The 17,491-nt window shown below is 42.2% G+C and overlaps 1 protein-coding gene across 1 annotated transcript in view; it reads left to right on the top strand.

Moving 5' to 3' along the window:
* The window catches only part of CNTNAP5 (contactin associated protein family member 5), a 294,884-nt gene that overhangs the window by 128,460 nt on the left and 148,933 nt on the right, over nucleotides 1–17,491 (top strand). Inside the window, exons 4-7 of the mRNA XM_075512059.1 lie at nucleotides 1,229–1,376; nucleotides 10,158–10,361; nucleotides 12,975–13,159; nucleotides 16,453–16,596. Of these exons, the coding sequence (XP_075368174.1) occupies nucleotides 1,229–1,376; nucleotides 10,158–10,361; nucleotides 12,975–13,159; nucleotides 16,453–16,596 (681 nt within the window). The remainder of the gene's footprint in view (nucleotides 1–1,228; nucleotides 1,377–10,157; nucleotides 10,362–12,974; nucleotides 13,160–16,452; nucleotides 16,597–17,491) is intronic.

The raw sequence follows: 17,491 nt of genomic DNA, 5'->3' as shown, positions 1-17,491 counted from the left end.
GAGAAAAATTTGGAATGCTTGCATTTGAGTAAAAATTTAAACAGTTGCTAATTAGTCCTTTATTTTCAAAGTGGAGATGAAACCCCCAGTCTCTTTAACTCATCCTTTGGCCATCAGGAGTGAATTGTAGTTCTGCTTTACTGGGATTATTCCGATTTGTGCTTGCAGTTGTATTGCATAGATGAATGATGCCAGCTTTTGAACTGCAGAAGCGTTTAAAACTGGTACAACTTTTTGTGATTAAATTTTATACTTACAAAGCGAAGAACCTCTTACAAATACAGCCTTCCTCTGAGATTATTTTTTTGAGTTCTGTTTTTGGTTTTCACATTTTACAAAACTGTTAGCTTCAAATTTAAATCCTAGCTGAGTTATTCAAATGTTCTGAAGATAGCAGGAAGTCTGTGATATTCCTAGCCCAATATTACAGAGTAAAGGTGTAAAGATGAATTGAAAAAACTTCAGGCAGGATCAGAGAGCTTGGATGCTTGTCTTAAGGTTTGTTTCTGAAATCTGCAAACATTCTTCATCCATGAGAGAACTTCCTCTTGTTGAGCGATAATTCTGAGTAGGACCATTAATTTTGGCTTGCAGTTTCAGGCAATTAATCAACTAGGCAAGGAAAAAAGTTAAATTATTATTGTTTGCAAGCTTTGACCCTCTTGGGTGCAAACACAGTTGAAATGCTGACTCTCCTGAGTACTGACTCAGGCTTTCATCTCTTCCTGTGTCTTGCTTGAGTTTTCTGCAGCATATCTACATGTACACTTTCCTGTTCGTCTTCCCAGGTTCTGGCCAACCTCAGTGCCTTGTGACCATCTTTTTCTACTACCCTGAATGCACCAAAGGCTAAACTGAGCCCCATCCTTCACTGCGCTGAAGGGACTGTGGGTATGTTAGGGGCCGATGGAGTATTGTGCTGCACAGGAATATCCTGGGTTTGGAGAAATTATGCAGCATCTTCTGTAACATCCCCATCTACAACCTGCTTTTGTAACTCCCTGTATACGTCCCCCCACACTGCTGAGGTGCTCTGTGTGCGGCTGTCTCCCTCCTTTCCCTCCATAAGAGACACAGCACTTAGAAGAAAACCTGACAATCAATTTAAATAATTTTGAGTAATTTGAGACTGAGAATCAGGAAGAGGGGTGGCAGCTCACAGCCTTAATTGAGTGCTGCATTCACCTCTTGGTGCTAAATGTCTCACCAATGCTCTGTGTCCTTCCAGGTTTTCACAGGGAACAGCAATGCTGACAGTGTGGTTCACCACAAATTTCTGCACTCCATGAAAGCCCGCTTCTTGCGCTTCGTCCCTCTGAAGTGGAATGTCGGTGGGCGGATAGGACTGAGAGTTGAGGTCTTCGGCTGCTCCTATAGTAAGTGGCTACATCTTAACCCACATTTTCTCAAAGATCTTTTTGTTGATGCTGTCAGTGCTGTGGGATGGGTCCAGCATGAGTTCTATGAGTTAAAATGTGACGTGAAATACATAGCCATCACTGTTTTTTTGGTAGTTGTCCTTGCCTTTCTGCTTGGGGATGTGCTGGCCCATCTAGCTCAGCTGGTGAAGCTTTCTCAGAGCTGAGCCCACTACAGAGTGATTTGCTGGTTCTTGCAAGTGCAAGGCCATCGGATGCTGCAAAGCCTCCTGCCCCACTGGAGGGCACAGAGCTACTTGGGATCTTTTGTAGGGCTTTATTTAGGAAAGGTACCACTTTTTTCTTAAATAGTTCATTTCTATTTTTAAGGCAACTTAACTAGTTGTTGAGTAAAGTGCTGTGGATTGTTCAGCTGGTTCCTATTTGAGGGTGATGACTTTATAGCTCCAGAGAACAGAGAACTTGTCTGCTGCTTTAACTGTTTTTGCATGGATGTTTTCTTTGGCACTCTTCTTCATCAGACGTTGTGGTGATCCTCTAAGACACAGTCTGCAGCACTTTGTCACATGGGCTTTGGAGCAGCCTATAAACATTAGTTGCCTTGGGGCATTTCGGCCACATAGTTATCTTGGTGTACTGCTGCAGATCTATGACTTATCAGCACAGAAGAGTGCAAACGTAAAGAAAAACGACCAGTGTTGCTACCACGCACAAAACGAGAACAAGTCCCCAAATGAGGAAACACAAGTCCAGTATTTGTTTCTCAGGTGGCTGTGGGTTTACTTCTGGAATGGTCAAGTGTGACTTGAGACACTGCTGGATACAGGTGAGATTTTGCTGGGGAGAGTTCAGGGGATTAACAGCATTTTACCAGTAAATTCAATGTGGTGTGGCACAAGTCACCATCATGTGACACTACTGTACTTGTAGATCTCCCTATTTAGAGTAGATCCTAATCTGCTCCCTCTGGATGCAGAAAAGGGGTTGTAAGATAAAAAGTGGAACCCCCCCTATTTGGGAGACTTCTTAAATTCATCTGAGCAGATTCATCAAAGACCACAGTGTCTTAAACCTTTTGATTCACATGATCCCCTTGAAGAGAGATGGAGCTCCAGGACTCTCAGTGGCCTCATCACTGCACTTGGGTCCTAGGACTGATTCCCATGGTTTCACAGGAAGATCCTTGTTATGGTCTGTGTGTAGATCTATGTGTAGATCGAAAAAGATCCATTGAGCTTTTTTTAAATGCTGCTTCTCCACCTACTTTGATGCTCAGGCACTGTGGACTATCATTCATTTAAGTACGAACCTGCAGCAGCCTGGTCTGGATGGATAGTCACTAGGGCAAGAGACCTTTTCCAGCCCTACCAGTGGACATGGAAACTGAAACCTGCAAATCAAAACTGACTGCCCTTGATGACATCATTCCAAAGCAACTACCTCATCTGTTTTCAAAGAGCTTACTTCTGTTAACGATGACCAAACCTCTGCAGTGAAGAGTATAGTCCGAACAGATGTGCAACAACTAGAACTTGAACTGAAGGTTGACACTTTTGTAGCTGAATGTGTTTTGGTGCTGCTCCATGTGAAATACTACATAGGCGCTACTTTCATGTCAGATTGTGGTTGTATCTTCTATGATACAAAGAAGACTTCAGAGTCACTTGTGGGCTGAGTTTCCTTGCGCTGATATCATCTAAGTCTTCATCTTTGTCCTGTACCCTGCAGTTACAGGAAATAAAAATGGTTGTGCAGAATTAAGGTATGAGATTGAAGCAAGCCAGAAAAGAAATAAAGGGATTCATAAAAGTTTTACGGAGTGTTGAAATATTCATTCTGTTTATATAAATGTGCCATTCAAATTTCTCTCTGGCAAATTGCATATGCCAAGCAGTACCTGTCTATACAAGTTTTGCTTATATAGTTTCACAGTCTTGGCTACTCCTAACCCAGGCACTCCAGCACTGTACAAAAGATGTTTGATCATTTATAAAATGTCATCTTTACCATTATACTGACAGAATATCTGCAGCAGATCCTGAGCTGGTGTACACCTACATAACTGCATTTTGTAATGTTTGACAGCGTACAGACTCATCCACCATGTTCAATTCTGGCACAAGAAATATGTTAATAATTTGAAAAGAGTTTAAAAAAATAATAATTAAAAAAAAAGTCCCTAGGGACAGGCTGTTGGAAGAGCCAGGAAGGAAACAGAGCTAGAAGAACAACAGATGCCCCAAATGTGCACCATCTCTAAGAGATGACCCTTCATGCAATTGTCTGTGTGTGTATGAAAGAAGGGATGTGAGGCTGGGATTAGGAACAGCATTATAGTCACCTAGCTGTACCAAAGGCTTCAGCTGATATAAATTCATCTGTAAGAGCCTAAATCCCAGTTATGCGCAATCCTTTTTAAGATGTTGGAATGATTTAAAGGCTTCTCTAGGTAAACAAACCCAGAGTATTTGATCCTGTGTCCACTGAAGTTGAAGAAAGGATTTCCACTGTCATTTTAGCTTTGGATCCAGTCCTGAAGTATAAGATAAAAAGAGAACATGTGCATGGGGAACACATACGAACCAAATCCTGCACAAACGTACATGTGTGACTATGGGGTAATTTCTGCCTCTTAGCCTACTTGTAGAAGCAGATTGAAATTCAGATGATACTGGACCGCTGGCTATCCATTCCAGCTTTCAGGCAAATGTTGCCGCAGAAGTGCAGCACCTGATCTGAACAAGGTTTATATTGATATTCGGGGTGGAAAACTGGAGAAGTAAAGTTTTCACTTACAGGCAAGCTGGAGATCCTTTTTGTGTCAGTGGCAGCATTCATTGGTTGGCTGAAACAAAAGTTTGGGGATGCTGACAGCTTAGGCCGTCTGAATTTCATGTGCTGCTGCACATCTGTTAAAACCCTGGGACTACTGCCAAACATGCAGCTGAGTACCTCGCTGTGATACACCAGGGCATGCAAAATAGCCTGTGGTTCCTTGGATGGTCTCTGCTCACATCAGCTCCTTTTTAACCTTGCATATTTGAGCAGAAGATGACAGCTGTAGGAGAGTTTTGTGGCTTCACTGCTGCTTAAACATTTTTGTGATGGCAAAGTTAGGTGAATGTGACACTCCTATACCAGTGCAAGGCTCTGATCTCTCATTTTTGGAGTATGACTGTCCTGTGCAGCACACTCTGCTGAAGGACCTAACTTTTGGCAAATGCAGCTTTCAACGATGACTGTTTAGTAGGGGGCATGTTGAAGGCATCAGGTCTTGCAGGTCACCAAACACTCTGCCAGGACACAGTAACAAAAAATACTGAAGAATCATTTTAGAGATTAACTGCTATGTGCAGTGGATGCCAAAGTGGCTAACTTAACACGTGATTGCGCTGTGCTGCTGAATGGCACCCACTGTTGTTTATTGCTCCTGCTAGAAGTAATTTACTACTATGAATTTATCCCCAAAACTTCTCTGTCAAACAAGAGGGCTTTCTTCTTTCTTTTTTTTTTCTTTTATCTTTTTCTTTTCACCCTCTAATTGGCTGCTAATTGACATTGTTTCTTTAGAACATAAAAGCATGTTTTTAACAGTAAAGCTGTTTCAGACACTTGAGTGGGCTTGACCTTATCCCATACAAATCGAAGGTCCTGTGCAACAAAGCACTCCAAGGCTGTCAAATCAGCTGGAATTCACAGGTGACACATGCTAATTGTTGTTTACTTTCTTACACAGAAAACATGTATTTAAATTAAAATTAATTACATTTATTTGAAATTTCTGTAAAGGTTCCATCTCACATCCTCAAAATAGGTACTGAAATAGGAAGGAGATTATCTTGATCTGAAAACATACATTGATGTTTCCTGTTCAGAAAAGGATTTATGATGAGTTAAATGGAAATTTCCATGCAGAGGTATGTGTAAGCTCTCACTGTCCCTTTGCAGCAGTGGCTCCAGAAGCAGTGTGATTGTAACAGATAACCAGAACTGCAACAGAGGATGTGTTCAGACAAATGGCAAACCAATTGCTTTTGATGCTGGGGGCAGTGAGGGGGGAATGGGTATATCTTTATACTTTGGAAAAGTGTTGTTAGCTTAGCGCAGGAAAAAAATCTGCTGACACAATTGCTTTTATAGGATAAGATTTATTAGCTGCATTGAAGATGCTGATCATATTCCGTAGCTGGTTAACAGCCCAAAATGCATCAGCAGAATCAGGTGTATGCGCAGTTAACAGGCTGGGAAAGCCACAGGAGAAACAATGATAGGGTGTGAGATGGTATCTTCTGCTTTTGAGAGCAGAGTTCTTCATTCGCAGTTCAGGACTCTGATTTCTCATCTTTTGCTGTCATTGCTTCAGGGAATATGATCTGATATTGTGCTTTTTGATTAAATGATATTTTTACTGGATCTTTTTTTCTCTCTCTCTCCTTTTTTTTTTCTTTTTTTTCCACCTTCCTCCATCCTCTTCTTTGTCTTCCTATGAAATAGAAAAGAACGCATTACAGAGAACCATTTAATGTCTGATGGTCATTGACCGGTAGTGTTTGTAACCAACTGCGTAAGATAAATACCCAAACGATTGCTTACCAAGAGGCACACACAGATTTGTGATAGGGATAAAGCTGCATAGCAAAAGTCACCTCTGAAGTGCTCATCCACATTCATCCCTTGGATTGCATGTCTGAGAGGGGTATGGAGAGGGAAGTCAGATTGCTTTAGAGTCACTCAAGCCAGGAAGGCGTGACTGGCCAGGAGAGGCATCTGTTTGGCCCAGGAGCAGTCCTCCTCCCTCCTGCAGGGAGTTAAAGCTTCTGTTCATTGATGCAAGTGCAAGGCCAAAAGTTCCTATCTCAAATTGCAATTGTTCCTAGAGGATATTTTTGTATTTTGGAATAACTTTGCCAAGTAAGTGTTTACTTTTTCCAAAATTACTAGGAGGACCGTCTTTGTAAGTATGAATGTGTATCTTCTCTGCTGCCAGGAGCAGATTGCTGCACAAGTAAACTCTCTGGTCTCACATTGCTCCCAGCCTGGCTCCTCTCACCATAGCTGGTCCCACAGGTTGAGCCCTGTGGTCCCATGCTGCCTTTTTTTTTTTTTAAAAAAAAAAAAGAAGCTGAATTAACCTGGTAATCTGCCTTCAATGAACTGCCTGTGTTTCCACCCACCCCCAAGTGACTTTAATGTTTGGATCTGTGTTGGGAAAGGAAATTCAAATGGAATGATGTAACCAACACCACTGGGGCCAGAACCTCTACTGAATTTCAAAAAAGCTTGATGAATGATTTCTGTTTTATGGGAACTTCTTCACCTGCGAACAGGAGTACATATGTACTCCTGCCCCCTGTACCTGGCACTGGTGAGGCCGCACCTCGAATACTGTGTTCAGTTTTGGGCCCCTCACTACAAGAGAGACATTGAGGGGCTGGAGCGTGTCCAGAGAAGGGCAACGAAGCTGGGGAAGGGTCTGGAGCACAAGTCTGAGGAGGAGCGGCTGAGGGAGCTGGGGTTGTTTAGCCTGGAGAAAAGGAGGCTGAGGGGAGACCTTATCGCTCTCTACAACTACCTGAAAGGAGGTTGTAGAGAGGTGGGGGTTGGTCTCTTCTCCCAGGTAACAAGTGATAGGACGAGAGGAAATGGCCTCAAGTTGCACCAGGGGAGGTTTAGACTGGACATTAGGAAATTTTACTTCACTGAAAGGGTTATCAAGCGTTGGAACAGGCTGCCCAGGGAAGTGGTTGAGTCCCCATCCCTGGAGGTATTTAAAAGACATTTGGATGAGGTGCTTAGGGACATGGTAAAGTGGTGGTCTTGGTAGTGTTAGGTTTACGGTTGGACTTGATGATCTTAAAGGTCTTTTCCAACCTAAATAATTCTGTGATTCTGTATGTATTTACAGTAGAGGCATCTGTTTGAATTGTTAGTCAGTGGAGAGTGACATGAAAGAAGCATCTTTTGCCTGATCTCACTTTTGATGAGTTTTGTAGCCTTGTTGATGAAGACAGTGTAGAAAAGTACCGAGACTGAGTAAAGTCTGTCTTCAGGGAGCATAAGTAAACCAGCAGGCAGTGCAGAATGAAGCCACATGTTGTGTTATAGGTTGTTATTCCTACAGGTTTTCTGAGACTTATAGCATTTCTGATCCTTGTTCTCTTGCTGCAAACTAATTATGGACATACATGGACTAAATCAACACTAAGCAAACAAGCAGGTTTTCTGGAGTGACTGTATTAGAATTGTGGTGTATCTTTCAATTTTTAACAGGAAGCCAACGATTTATTGTCATGCAAACTGCCAGTAATGACTTTTGGCTGCCAGTGTTAGCATTTACTTGACATATTCCCATTTCATTCAGGGCTACTTATTGGCCAGTGTACTCGCAACCGATAATTAGTGAAGCAGAACTTTTCAGAAACAAGTTTTCCTTTCTGTTATACTCTGTAAATGTCAGTGGTAGAGCTCTTAAAGAAATTGTGTGTTATGCTGTGGCTTAGTGGAGAGTTAAGAACAAGGACTGAAGTGTTAATTCAGACTGGGTGAAGGCTTGGATCTTCAGAAGAAGAAGAAAAAAGAGCTGCTATTACGGCAGCATTGAATCAGTGCTCTCTTATAGTATCTTTGGTTTTGAGAGCTAGGAGGAAAATCAACTTTAACTGCAAAATGCACTGGAAATCAAAGACTGTAACTTTTTTATAAGCTATTTCCTAATTCCTGCCTGTGTTAAAATGAAACCATTTTTATGATACACTTGCAATTTACTTTAAACAAATTGAAGTATTTAATGTAGCTAGGAGAAATTCATAAGAACTAAACTATGGATTTAATTCCCTTTATAGAAACTGGCAGTCAAGGTGTCAATAGAGAGAAATCAGCAATTCTGAAGGAGCTGTTTCTGAACACCTAATTCATAAGTAAAAACCAGTAAAAGCAGATGGCGTGAATACTTTTGTATTCCTTATACTTCCTAAACTGGCAACTGTTCCATGTATGATGCTAAACAGCATGTTATAATTCTGACATCACAGATAAGAAGTTGGTTTTAGTTTATTCTGGAGTGAATTTTTCCCAGGGTTGAATTTCTTTGTAGTTTTATTCTCATAAGAAATAATCAGTTGCCTTCTGATTTGGAATGGAATCAGTTTTGGAGTGACAGAATTTCACATCAAATTTAAATTTTGAGCTCCCTGTAAGTTTGTAAGTGTGCCATCAAACTTCTGTACAAACTGTCACACTGACATGCAGAAGTTATCAATGGTAGTTTCTATGGTAACAAATCATTAACAGGTCTTTTATTTTCTGAGCTTATAGTAGTTTTTTAATTGCAAACCTCTTTAAATCTTGGTCCAGTTTAATAAAGAAAAAGAGGGGGAAAAAAACCCCAACCCCTATTATTTCTGTTTTTAAAGAGGAGCAAATGAAACTATCATTAATGCTCAAAAGGATAGAAGAAGTGTCAAGGGAGCTTAGGTGACTTAAATCACCAACTTTAATCACAATGCAGTTGCTGACCTGTAAGTCTTGATTGTTTTGCATATGGACCTTTCAGTTATTTTTCAAAAGAAAATGGAAAACTGATAGCTTTGTATTATCATTAAAACACATGTGGTTTGCAAACAAAGATAGTCTATGCTCTTTCTTCTTCGTTACTGTGAAGGTATTCTTTGTCTCTATCATGTATCCCAGTAGTTATGTAGCTTGGTAAACCTTTGTTCAGATTCTTCATCAGCTGGTGTTCTTAATTTTTAATATTTTTCTTAACAGGAAATACCAATTGACAGATTTATTATTTACAAGTATATATTTTATCCATAATTTGTGCCAAATTGCATTTGGATAGAAATGGGAATGAATTTACATATGTAAGTCACTGTTTGAATACAATGTATTAGTTAAAAGTATTTAAAGCTACCTGAAATGTTCTGGTTATACATATATTTTAAAATAAAAAAGTTTATTAAAAATACATTTTGCTTAAAATACCACTTTCTAAAGCAAAGAGGGTACTGCAGGCTGCTGCTGCCAAAGGATTATTAATTGTAGTTGAAGAATTGAAAGCTTGTTTCTCATCACAGTGATTGGGTCTTAGAGGTTGACTGAAGGGGAAATATGTTTCTAACAGGATTTTCAAAGGTGTATAATCAGTTTAGATGCCCAGTTCCCATGAAATGTCTTCAAAAGCTTTTTGAATTGATATTTCACTATTCCTGCCATCCTAGTCGATTTGCATGCAGAAACATGGTTGATAAATGCCCATCACAAACAAGCAGCCAATCCTCAGAGGCTATGATGATGCTTATTTGGATGCAGAGGTGGATGCAGGCATGGCCGACACACAGAAACAGCTCAGCTGACGCTTATGAAGCTACAAAAAGTGGAGTGAGAACTGAAGTGCTCAAAGTAGTGAATAACATCCTGGGTGTGTTTGAGACAAACAGCAAATGTGGTGAGGGGTGTTCTGGAGATCTGAATATGATGTGAGCTGAGGCACACAGCACCTGCTCTGTTCTACAAAGTTGAGTGAGAAAGCAGTCTTGCAGGAGAGAGAGGAGGACAAGTGCAGAGGAGTTCTGGTTTTATCCTAGTGTTCCCTTTCCCCAGACAGAGGGAGAGGATTGGAAATGGGTGAAATGGGGTTGCCCAGATGCCATGTATGTCCTGTGGATGTACGCTTTGGAGAATACCTCCAAGTGATATTTGAAAAGATCCTGAAAAAATACAGTCCCTCTCCTGGTGCTGCCCCTCCTCTTCATTTTGCCATCTTCTTTCTCCCAGAGTCAGATATTGCAGACTTCGATGGCAGAAGTTCACTCCTCTACAGGTTCAATCAGAAGCTTATGAGCACATTCAAAGATGTGGTTTCCTTGAAGTTCAAGAGCATGCAGGGGGATGGAGTCTTATTCCACGGAGAAGGACAGCGTGGAGACTACATTACCTTGGAACTGCAGAAAGGGAAGCTCTCCTTGCACATCAACCTGGGTAAGGGTAATTAGGATTATTGGTTCACATATTACTGTAACAAGGATTGTCCTGGTTTGCTTTTATAAATCTATTGTTTATATTAGGCAGTATCTAGAAATTCCAGCTGAGATCAACAAAACATGCTGTGTGCCTCAGCTCACAGCTTTAATACTGCTCAGAGAAGGTGGGAGGGGGAAGCAAAAGAGAATAGACTTGACTGGTGTCATGCAGGACATGATAGCTGAGCCAAGAAGAGACCTTGGCTCTTCTAACTAGTGCTGACCAAGGCTGAGCTGCTCAATGACTACTTTTGAAGTTTTGACGTTTGCCTGATGATGCTTTCAAGTAGTGATTTTAAAAAAATGTTCTGTTTCTTCCCCTTCCTCCTTTTTTATTGTTATTACTTTTAAGAATAGCATTCCCAGGAAGTTTGGTTTGGAGTGCAAAAGGTTTATTTTTGGTTTGTGTCTTATTTTTTCCATTCTGTGATCAGAACTGAGCTGAGAATACAGAGTTTAAATGAAAACATCCAGGTCAAAACATTGTGCACATGGGTATTGCTTTGCTTCTGGAGATGGTTCCAGTTGAAAACTGTGAATATGTGGAAGGCCATCACTGTGTGATAATGTTGCATCAGAGAGACAGATGAAAAGCTGTCTTAATTTCTTTCTGTAGAAGGATGCTTGTTTTTTCCTGGTGAATACACTAGAGCACTTTGATAATGGCAGGAGCTACTGTAGTAGGAGTGATCATACCCCCTCTCCCAGCCTTACTGCAGAATCTTCATTAGTTTCATCTGTGGGTGACCCATGGTACTGGCCTCAGCAGTCCCTGCTGACTCACGTTTCTCATACTGAGGGGTCTGAGTTGGGCAGAAGTTTCCATGCCTGCATTGCTGTACTTTGGCCAGCACAGGAGCTGCACTTACCCTGTTTGGGTATTGAACTTGGTCTGAAAGCCTCAGCGGCCCACCCAGATGGAAAGCTGAAACAAAACCCCTCCCTCTGTTAACCATGAGGGTGTGGGCAAGGAGGGAAGGGAAGTAAGGTCCAAGTTTTTCACTGCCACTCTCAATCTTAGTAACTTTAATGAATAAAGTAATCTGAGCCATTTGCAGTTCAGGTACATGCAAAGGCTTGTACATGCAAAAAAAGGTACATGCAAAGGCTTTACACTGCCAAGGCTGGTTTTAATAAAAATGGGAGATGTGGCATCTAGCAATGTATAGTGTTAGCAGGGGCAGATCTCAGACTAGGAAATTCCAGGACACTTTAAGACGTTTGTTTAGAGCAGATACAGCAGGCAATGGTGCAGTATCTCAGTCCCCTGTTTATGACTTGGGGAGTTAAAAGAAATCGTAAACTCGTGAGAGCAAACTGGAGGTACTAAAACAGAATTCGTAGATAATTCTTCCTGCATTTTTCCCCTCATGCTTAATTATGTTTGTTTTAAATGTCAGTAACAATTTTCCACAGCTCTTGGATTTCATTTTTACATAAGCCCATTAATTGTTTAATCTCCAACCAGTATTTTCTTTCTTTTTTTCTTTTTATTTTAGTTCATCAAAGAGTAGAAATGATAATGCAGCTTTTTTCTGATTTCGTATTTTGATGTTACTTGGACCGAGTAGCTACATCCTGAACCTCTGAATGTGGGATTCTTTGACTCCATTGATTTGTCCTCCTCTTACAAATGTTTCATACTAGGATAAAAATATAGTATAGTTAAATATGTTACTTCTTCCGGAGGAGATGCTGTTGTGAATATGTAGTCTGAGATAAGACCTTTTTTTTCTTTCAGCAGTAGCCCCAAACACGCAGATTTTGGCCATTTCAAGTCCTCTGTGTGCATTCATTTGTCACGGGCAAGGGTTTTGATGTCTGCTCTTGAGCCTGCTTGCATCTTGCCTGACAGTTTTGGAGCATGTGTTCTCTCCATTCTGCTGGAATATAAAGAAGGACACATACTCCATTTCAGTGAGAGGCTCAGAAGTGTTCAGACATGTAGCCAGCTGGAAAACAGAAGAGTGCTTGAAATCACCAGGGTTAGGACCTAAACATTTTTATGACTCTTGATCTAAACTTTTGGAGATCTAAGCCAGGTTTAAGAATCTTTTTGAGCTGAACAAAACACTTGCATGCATGTTGCTTCACTGGCTTTTTTTCTCTGAAAGTGGACAGTTGCAATTTTCTTGTTAAAATACAAAAAGCACATAATTGAAACTGAAGTGTCAGGAGTGGTTTGTTAATGTGAATAGACGGGAGATTTTGGTGCAAACTGGAGGGAGCTCTTAAAACACCAGGGCCTCAAACACATAGCAGAACCAAGGGCACAGGCAGAGCGGTGATCCTCTGCGTGCTGCAGCGTGTGGGTGCAGCATCACGAAAACCTTGTTTATCACAAGGATTTCAGGGGAAAAAAATGTGTGTATGTGTACATGTGCATATACACACGTGTATGAGTAAGAGGCTCAAAGAATCTAAGGCAGGCTTTGACAAGGGTCTGTTTCTGATGGGCAGAGCTCCAGTTTGCATCTAGGAGCACTGCTCTGTGCTCCCCTTGAGTCCCCATGCTTCAGTTAAGGGCCTGGGGGTTAACTCTGGTGTCTGCTGCCTGTCTCTGCCCCTCCAGGGGACTCCAACCTGCACTTCAGTAACAGCCATATGTCCGTCACCCTGGGCAGCCTCCTGGATGACCAGCACTGGCACTCGGTTCTCATAGAGCGCTTCAACAAGCAAGTGAACTTCACAGTGGACAAGCACACCCAGCATTTCCGAACGAAGGGGGATTCAGATCATTTGGATATTGATTATGAGGTGTGTGAAGCCCTTTAGGTTGTAACCTGGGAGATGAGGCTGAATTGGTATAAAATGAATGTGACGGAAAACAACCACCCTTCGAGCTGTCTCTTTCCAGCAAAGATCTTTTTCTTTATTTAGTATTTCCTTCCCAAGAGAGCTCCTTCCATAGTTAACAAACATAGACTACGTCAGTGCAACTCTATATACAACAGTCTCAGAGTTTGAGCTAAACTAAAAGGTATAGCCTGGATTCTAGTCAAGTCTTCAGGGAGCAACCGTGCTTAGCTGTAGGGAGAAGTGCTGTGTCATCATCTCCAATATAATTTTAATGGGATCATTGCACACTATCCCTGCATCTGATTGACATGATCGTGGGGATACCAGCTCTGAGTTGTGCCTCTTTCCAGCCACCACTTGCTCGGATTACAGCTCTCCACATAGAGACGAGCAGGTAAAGACCATTGTCTTCCCACTAGGAATGGAAGACCCTCAGCACGACTGTCAAGACAACTGACCCAGGTCCCTTCACGTCTGGGGTTGTGATGCAGAGCATCCTGGTCTAGGGAGCCAGAGAAGCTCAGCCAAGGAAGGACTGAGCAGAGGAAACATCCTGCCTGCCCATAAAACCCAAGGCTGATGTGCCCTCCTGTGATGAGGCCAAGGTGTGGCAGAGTGCAGTTTATATCACTCCAGCAGTTCAGTGCTTATGGCTGATAGTTGGTAAAAAATACCTTAAAAAAACTTCTATATCATCATATCTATATGCAAGGCAGTTCCTCATCTGTTCCCCCCACCAATGCGCACCTGCGTGCAAACTACTCATGTTCATTTTTATCCCCATGCACTTGTCTACCAAGTCTTGCTAGCCCACAAGGCACAGGGTCATGCTTGCAGAGTCAGAGCCATCAACCTGTCTGGATGTGTTGAGCTGGCATGGTTCGTTGCTTAAGAGACCACAAGTTTCCCCTCTGCGCTTTGGATTCATTTCTCTGGAAAGGATCAATTCCCAGCACACCAAAGGGACAAAAGCAGATGGCTCAGCAGTGCCAGGTGCCTGCTCTCTGCTCCTCTCAAGTTCCAGCTGAAATTCCCTTCTTTGCATTTCACAAAGCAGGGTGGAGAGAGTGGTACCTGTCCTCTGGCACTACCGTACCAAATTGTGAGCACATTTTGTAGGGGCAGCACATTGGAGCAGTGAGATTCTGGAACAGCTTCAGACTGAACTAGCAAGGGCCAAAGCTGTAACTACTTTTAAGATGGAGTTGAGAAAAGCCAAATGATTGAGTCATCAGCTTTCCTAATTTCAAGGTAATAAAATTCCTTGCTTCCTGCTACAAGGTTGATGCCAATTAGGGAAAACTCAGGCTCCAATGTAATTTGCAGAACATTTTTCCAGATGTTCCAAAACAGGGAGCATGGTAGAGAAGAGCTCCAGCTGGTGCAAATCAGCATCACCACTGACCTCTGTAGCACTCAGTCCTGGCCCCTGGTGCTTAGTTTTTCACACAATGTATTTTCTTTCCATTTGCACTGAGACAATCTTTCAGTTGAACATTACAGCAATACAGTCTACTGAAAGTTTATCTCAGTACACTTCAGGGATTAAAGGCCTTGCTGAGGGTAATAAAGCCATTACCTTGGTAATTAAAATTATTACCAATCACAAAGGAAACTGTTTTCTTAATAATGCATTGTTATAATTGATATTGATTTTTCTGCTGGTTTTGAAACCCAGTACAGAGTCCCTAAGCAGGAGACTTGTTCTAAAGAATAGAACATGAAAGAAGGAAAGTCTGGTGTTTTAAGGAAGAACTAATGATTCTCACTGGAAAAAAACATTGCTACCACATAAGCTCTCATGCCAGTAACAAACCTGCAAGTGATGTAAAGTAGCAGTCTGTTCACTCTTTATTTCTCTGAAGTGATCAATTAATACAACTGAGGTGCAAGTTCATTAAGGACTTGTTTTCAAAGAAGTGCTTTCAAGGTTATCCAGGGAGGTTTCATTTGCTTATGTATCCCAGCTTGTTAGGTGGAGTGGGAGGAAAAATAACCCCCAAGTTTCCCTTTATTTTTATAATAATGAGCTGAGGTGAGCCATTAGGCATCGTGACAGAGGAATGAGGCTGACCAGGTTCCAGCAGCCATCAGCGTGTAAGTGGTGCCACACAGCAGTGCATGCCCTTGCTGCAGTGGATGCAGCGGGATTGCAGGACAGCTCCTGATGTGCTGGAAGCACTCTGAAGTGTGGTGGCTGTGGGATCCTCACCTGCATTATATCATTCTTGATGCTGCTGGCTGCAATGGCAAAAATTAATGAAAACCCAGCAGTACTGCCAGTAAGACTTTGCCAAAAAGGCCAGTGGAGTTAAATTAGAAAGGAGCTGTGTCACCTGGAAAATGACAATAGGATTATCAGAAGTTTTTTGGGTTGTGGGGTTTGGGGTTTCTTTCTTCCTTTCCTGTCCTTTTCCCCTCCCTCCCTCCCTCCCTCCCTCCCTCCCTCAAGTAATTATGCTCCAAGGATTTTGGAAGCTTTATTTTCTTAGGCTCTTTGTCCTCCCAGGGCTTTCAGCCCTCCAGTTAAGTGACGAGTTGTGATCTGCACAGTACTGACATCTTCCAGCACTTAGACAAGAGCACAGCAGAAGTTTTGTTTAAATGTGTAACCTGCAGAACTTCTCCATTACACTGCTCAGTCCCAAATACCACGTGCAAGTATTGTAAAGACCAAACCACAGCGAAATTTAGGGAAAACGAATGCAAGGTGCAAATGGGGTAGTTTGTGTGTGTGATACTACCCTCCACTGGCTGAAACCAGAACTGCTCCCATACGTGCTTGGTGGAAAGGGTGACCGCGGCTCGCAGGCAGACCCAGCGCTCTCTGGGCAGGAAGAGTTTGTTCCCCCGTTGCTCAGCGGTTCCTGGCCGCCGGGCTCTGCTGCTGGGCGGCAGCCCCCGGGCCGGTGGGGGCTGTGGGCTGGAGACCGTTTGAACGTTGCCTCGTGTGTTGGGTGTTCCTGGGTGGGGGGCTGGTGGTATTAGCTCGGTGAAGTGGTGAGTCAAGGCACCTAAAAGCTGTTTCCCAATTAGTGAGCTGTCTGCACCGGCAGCATTCCTCCAAATGCTGTAACGCTATGTGGCCTGTGGTTCCCCTGTTGGCCAGCCAGGCCCTGCTTCGTCCTCTGAGATGATGCTCTTAATGTGGCTTGGTTCTCAGATGGTGTCCCGGCTGGCTGCATGAAGTGGGGCTCTGCCCTCTTGCTTTTGGGGCGATAACTAAATACTGTTCTTATTCTTTCCAAAAGCTCAGTTTCGGAGGGATTCCTGTCCCGGGGAAACCAGGAACCTTTCAGAGGAAAAATTTCCACGGGTGCATTGAGAACCTTTATTACAACGGAGTCAATATAATTGACCTGGCAAAAAGGCGCAAACCTCAGATCTATACTGTGGTAAGAGACCATAATGTATGCTTTCCTTCTTTACTTCCATGCTGTTGGTGCTGCCGGCTGCACTGAAGGAGTGGAGTTCAGATTTAGATAGCTATGGGCACAATTACCTTGTTAAAATGATATTGCTGAGGCTAACACCAGCCAGCGCTGACTGCTGTGGTGAGAGTTATCGAAAGACACATGTGGAAATTAATAAATTTCTCTACTTTCCAGGTGTATTAGAGTTTGTTTGGAGAAAGTTTTTAATTCCTTTTCCAAGATTAAAATGTCTCTTTCTGATGGCATGGTAGAAGTCACAGAGACTTTTTTTTCTGGTTAACGCAGACAAAATCTCATTTTCTGAACCATTCTCCATCACTGTTGTGGAGTACAGCAGTAGCAAAATTTTATTCTGCTGAGTTGGTATTATAGGGAAGAATAAATGTTTCTTTTATTATTGGAAATATTTTCCTTTGTGCTGCCCCTTATAGTCAGTGTATTGGCAGTTCTGAGAATCATTGACCTGGTACTAGCGTCTCTAAATGTGGGATAGTAGAGATAAAGTAAAAGGAGCTACGGTCTTATCCAGCCTGCTAACATAAAACATAAACGTAACTTCACACCTAATAATGTCGAAAATTACAGATATATTTAAATATGTAATGAGCAAAATAAAGAACATTTTATTTTGTAAGAAGAGGGAAGAGTACACTCCCATGCAGCCTTGACAAATTGTAAATAATTCAGCTCTTTGTTTAGCTTGTGCCTCACTCCTGCACCATGCTTTGATATATGCCTTTTGGCTAATACTGTGTCTTTGGAGAATGTGGAGGTGAAACTGATTCTGGCTCTCATGGCGTCTTCTAGTTTGTAGTAATGTGTATAAACAGACTGAAGCTACAACAAAGCAAGCCAG

Source organism: Mycteria americana, chromosome 9, assembly GCF_035582795.1.
Source record: "Mycteria americana isolate JAX WOST 10 ecotype Jacksonville Zoo and Gardens chromosome 9, USCA_MyAme_1.0, whole genome shotgun sequence".
NCBI classification, from domain to species: Eukaryota; Metazoa; Chordata; class Aves; order Ciconiiformes; family Ciconiidae; genus Mycteria; species Mycteria americana.
This window is presented reverse-complemented; position numbering and strand designations above follow the sequence as displayed.